Genomic DNA, 5,682 nt, shown 5'->3' with positions numbered 1-5,682 from the left:
AGAGATGCTATCGAATATCATTTAGAAAGTAACCGTTTGATAAATGATAGCCAACATGGTTTCAGACGGAAACGTTCTTGCGTGACAAACTTACTCGAATTCTACAACACAGTTATCTCGAATTATGACAAAAGAAACAATATAGATTTAATATATCTAGACTTTGCAAAAGCTTTTGATACCGTCCCACACGAAAGACTACTTACTAAATTAGCTTTGCATGGAATAAGTGGTAGCCTATTAGGTTGGACTAGTAATTGGTTGAAAGGTCGAAAACAGAGAGTTGTTTTAAATGGACAAACTTCTGGATGGAAAAGTGTTGCAAGTGGAGTTCCTCAGGGTTCCGTTCTTGGGCCACTTCTATTCATAGTATATATAAATGATATAGACCATGGACTAAAATCTACTGTTTCCAAATTTGCTGATGATACAAAACTGTGCGGAGTGGCAAATGATCACTCAAACCAATTAGATATTCAGGAAGATTTAGAGAAATTACAGCAATGGTCTGAAAAGTGGCTAATGAAATTTAACACAAGTAAATGCAAGGTAATGCACATAGGTAAAAAAAACAGTAAGTACGATTACAAGTTATTTGGAAATTCGTTAACAAAAGTGAATAGTGAAAAAGATCTCGGCGTAATTATCAGTAACGACCTCAAATCATCCAAGCAGTGTATTTCAGCCTCTGAGAAAGCAAATAAGATTCTGGGATTGATTGCGCGATCTTTTGATTTCAAAAGTCCATCACTCATTAACAAGTTATATAAATCGTTAGTTCGTCCACATTTGGAATATGCTGTTTCCGTGTGGTCACCGAATCTCATTAAAGACATTGACAGACTGGAAAAAGTACAACGGCGAGCCACAAAACTGATTCCAAATATCAAAAATAAATCATACGAAAATCGACTTAAGCACATGAATCTGTTTTTTTCCTAAAAAAAGCGTAGACTCAGAGGTGACTTGATACAGGTCTTTAAGATTCTAAAGGGAATTGACAACATCAAAAGTGACAAAATTTTCACATTGAATGAGAATCAGACAAGAAACAATGGTCTCAAACTGTCCGGAAATAGATTCAATTTGGAAGTAGGTAGAAACAACTTTGCCAACCGTGTAGTTAATGAATGGAATAAACTTCCTGCACAGGTAGTGCAATGTAGTTCAGTTCGAAGCTTTAAGAATCATTTAGATAAATACCTAAGTAAGATGCTGTAATGATTATAATTTATCTTATATTATTTGTTTTTGTTTTGTTAACCTTTGTCTGTCTGAATTTTCATTTATTATTAGTTATATGTCAATTTATCATCATTTACTATTTACTTGTTTGTTTGTTATTCAACTATACCTATGCATCTATTTATGTATTTTATTTGTTATTTACATTATTATAGTTTTTATTTATTATTAATGATTTTTTTTTTTTTTTTGCATCCGACCTAGATATGGATCAAAAGGTCTCCTGTCGGCATGCTCCGCCTTTGTAATCCTTTGTAATCCTTTATTAAGAATAAGCGCATTATTGCAGTCAGGGAGATGATCTTGTTTTTCAATGTGCCTAAGATTGGAATTAGTTGTCCAGTGTGCTTTTACATCATTTTTATGTTCCATTAATCTTTTTGTAAGCCCTCGATCAGATTTTCCATAGTATGCTGAAGGGTAACTTTTACACGGAATTTTATATAGCACACTATTTCCATTTGTCGCGTTAGTATTTTTTATGTTTAATGATCTGGCTGATCTTGTGACCTGTTGTCCTTGCTATTCTTATGCCCACTTTCAAAAGAAATGTATCAAGTATCGGACTTATGTCAGTGTTTGGTACAGCTATATAACGTGTTTTTCTCTCAATTACTTCTTTATTTCCATTTTTACTTTTGTCACTTATTAGCTTCGCTTTCATTTTTAGTTTACATAATAATCCTTCAGTATATCTAAGTTTAATGAATGTTTTCATAATATGTTCCAATTCTTATGCCAGGAATTCTTCATCACAAATTCTAAAAGCTCTTAAAAAGAAACATATTACTTCACCTAATATTATTTTCTCATTATGACCTGAATAATAGTGTATATAATCATATTCATTTGTGGACTTTCTATATACCGAGAATTTGACATTTTTTTCTTCTTTGTGAATGATGGTATCTAAAAAAGGTAATTTGTTATCCTGTTCAATTTCAACTGTGAATTGTATGTTTTTCTTTATGCTGTTTAATCTTTTTAACTTGTCGGTATTTGTCTCTTTAGGTATTACTACTATAATGTCATCCACATATCTCATCCATTTGCTGTTCCTACCCATAATTGATATGTAATTTTCTGATTCTAACATCTCCATATATAAGTTTGCTAATACTGCAGAAATCGGGCTCCCCATTGCTAGACCAGAATGCTGAGAATATTCAACATCATTAAAAGTAAACGATCCAAAACCTACGCAAAGAGAAACAAGTTCTATGTAGTTTGTCTTGGGTAGAGGCAAATCTTCATTATTTAAGTTATTCACTACTTTTCTTTTCGCGGCTACTAATCCGTCATCTATAGCAACGCGTGTATATGTTACAGTAAGAACACGTACCTAGGGATTACGCGTAATCCCTGAATGTTTATTCAGTGAATACGCGTAATCTCCGTTTCACTAACCGTTTATTCAGTGAATACGCGTAATCCCCGTTTCACTAACTTAACCTAACCTAACCTAACCTAACCTAACCTTAGGTTAGGTTAGGTTAGGTTAGGTTAGGTTAGGTTCGGTTAGGTTCGGTTAGGTTCGGTTAGGTTCGGTTATGTTCGGTTATGTTCGGTTAGGTTCGGTTAGGTTCGGTTAGGTCAGGTTAGGTTAGGTTAGGCTAGGTTAGGTTAGTGAAACGGGGATTACGCATATTCACTGAAACATTCAGGGATTACGCGTAATCCCTAAGTACGTGTTCTTACTGTAACATATACAACAATGGTTACATCAAAGCTGGCTAATTTCATGTAACTGAAATCAATGTTTTTGAGTTTGGAAATCAGGTCTGAAGAATTACGCAAATGTGTGTCACTGATCGAATCTAGAGTTTTAGTTAGTGGTTTGGCCAAATATTTAGCTAACCTGTGGGGTGCGCTATTAATTCCCGAAGTAATGGGGTGCATAGGAATTTCTGGTTTGTGTACCTTAGATAGGCCGTGCATTTTGGCTGGTCTAGGTGCTTCTTCAAGTAAACCTAATAATTTCTTACCTTTATCGGATTTCTTCAAAATCTTTCTAGCTTTCGTTGTGAATTTTTCTCCTTCTCTTTTTGCATGGCCTGATGGTTTCTTTTCATACGTTTCACTATCATTAAGTAAATCTAGCATTTTGTTATTATAGTCGTGTTTGTTCATTATAACTATGCCTCCACCTTTATCTGCACTTGTGATTATGATGTTATCTTTACTTAGGTTATTTAAAGCTATGAGAAATCTTTTAGGAATTACGTATTTGTTGTTGTTCGCAAAGGCTTGAAAGCACATAATTATACCTTGGTTGAAACCTTTGTCAATATCTTCCATTTTCCAATCATAATTTTTGTTTAAATATTCACTAAACTTTGTTTTGTGAATTCCGACATCAAACTTCATACCTAATGAAATTCCATGAATTTCTGTTACTGATAGCTGTCTGTCTGAGAGATTCGTTATTAAATTATGATTACCTGCATTGTTCCAATCACTATTTTCACACAATCGTATTACCTCACCTTTTAATACCTTAGACTGCTCTTCACGTAGTCTATGTAGTTTGTTCATCAAACACTGAGGTAAAAACGTCGCACTCTTTTCATTACACAATATATTCACTTGATCTTTTAAACTTGCGATTGATTCTTCTAAAAAGACTCTAGCTGCGTTACCAAAAGGGTGTTTCGTGTTCTTCAAATGTGTTGGTGCTGAGTTCGGAAGCACTTGTTCTTCCAGGCATTCTTGGAGAAATTGAATTCGAAGTATGTAGCTTGTCACTTGCTTTCTTCTGTTTTATATCTTATTCAACACACACACACACACACACACACACACACACACACACACACACACACACACACACACACACACACACACACACACACACACACACACACATATATATATATATATATATGTGTGTGTGTGTGTGTGTGTGTATGTATATATATATTTATATGTACATATATATATGTATATACATATATACATATAAACATATATATATATACACACAAATTTCTATTTGAATGGGAAAAAATATTTTCGATCACCTTTTTATGTGAACTTACTCTAGAATTCATTTGACCTATCAGCAATTTTCACGCGCAAATGTCGCTTTTTCCTGATGATCTTTTTTCAGATCCCTCCGAATCATTACATCAACTTGATAATCATCATGGGATTCAAAATCCTTGCATTTCCTATAAGCCGCTCTTTTTTTCAATACAATTTTTTTTTTCTTTTTTGTCAAGTTTCTTTATCAAGTGAGGGACTGACATATAGGTCAAATTCTCTTAAATGATATGTCAATATAAGATCTTTCGCTTAACCTTTTTTTTTTCTATATATAGTTCACTGGTTTTTCACTTAATCTTGCCCCTCCAGTCTATGGGTTAAAGCTCTTATCATAAACTCGTTAAATGAACTCTGCCGAAGCTAGGTATTACAAATCTGTATATCTATTTTGAAATTACATTGTAGGTTAAATCTAATTAGATCGTGATCACTATATACAATATTTCTTTACCAACTTCTACATCAATTAATTATGTTTTTGTGGATGGTGGTTAGTAGGTCGAGCATGTTACTTTGCTTTCTGGGTTCTTATACATGCTGCATCAAATAATTCTTAATGAGGAACAGCAATGAGTGACTACCTACACTACCACCCTGTAATATCATCCAATTAACGTCAATGTGTGTGAGAAATAGAGAGGGAAAGGGAGAAAGAGAGAGAGAGAGTGTTGTGAAGTGAGAGACAGAGAGAGAAAGAGAGAGAAAGAGAGAGTTGTGATTTGAGAGACAGAGAGAGAGAAAGGGAGGGAGAGAAAAAAAAGGAGGGAGAGAAAGAGAGAGAGAGAGAGAGAGAGAGAGAGAGAGAGAGAGAGAGAGAGAGAGAGAGAGAGAGAGAGAGAGAGAGAAAGAAGAGAGTAGAAAGCAAAAACCAGAGAGAGAAAGCGAAAGAGAGAGAAAAGCAGAGGGTAGAACGCAAAGAACAGAGAGAGAAAGAGAGAAGGCGAGAGAGAGAGAGAGAGAGCAGAGAATAGAGTCGAGAGACGAATGACCAGACAATAAGTTATAAATCAGAGAACAGGTAGTAGCGAACAAAGAGTAGAGAGTCGACACGGACTTGAGTTTTCGCAGATCCTTTGGCTCGAAATTCATCGTCTCCCTTCTGGCGCCGCGGCGCAGCGGTCTGGCACGTTTGGCGCCGATTCCCGCTGAGGAACCTCCTAGGGGGTCCATTCTTTTCCCTCCCCAGTAGCTCTTGACCTATGGTGCGGAATGAGCCCCTGGGAGGAGGAACCTACACCCGGAGTCGCGTAGCTGCAACCCAAGTTGTCACCTTTGCCCTCATATGCGCTTGGATCGTTGAGGCAGAACAGTCACTGTTAGGAATCAGAGGGAAGTGCGGGACTCGAACCTGCGACTAGGAGGATGTGAGATCTACACTACTCTGGTGCAAAT

The 5,682-nt window shown here is 35.9% G+C and overlaps 1 protein-coding gene across 1 annotated transcript in view; it reads right to left on the bottom strand.

Moving 5' to 3' along the window:
* The window catches only part of LOC143017842 (uncharacterized), a 6,899-nt gene extending 3,356 nt beyond the window's left edge, over positions 1-3,543 (bottom strand). Inside the window, exon 1 of the mRNA XM_076172787.1 lies at positions 2,944-3,543. Coding sequence (XP_076028902.1) covers positions 2,944-3,543 — 600 coding nt within the window. The remainder of the gene's footprint in view (positions 1-2,943) is intronic.
* Positions 3,544-5,682: the final 2,139 nt, after the last annotated feature.

The sequence above is a fragment of the Oratosquilla oratoria genome, chromosome 3, assembly GCF_046742065.1.
Source record: "Oratosquilla oratoria isolate Oo_2021 chromosome 3, ASM4674206v1, whole genome shotgun sequence".
NCBI lineage: Eukaryota > Metazoa > Arthropoda > Malacostraca > Stomatopoda > Squillidae > Oratosquilla > Oratosquilla oratoria.
This window is presented reverse-complemented; position numbering and strand designations above follow the sequence as displayed.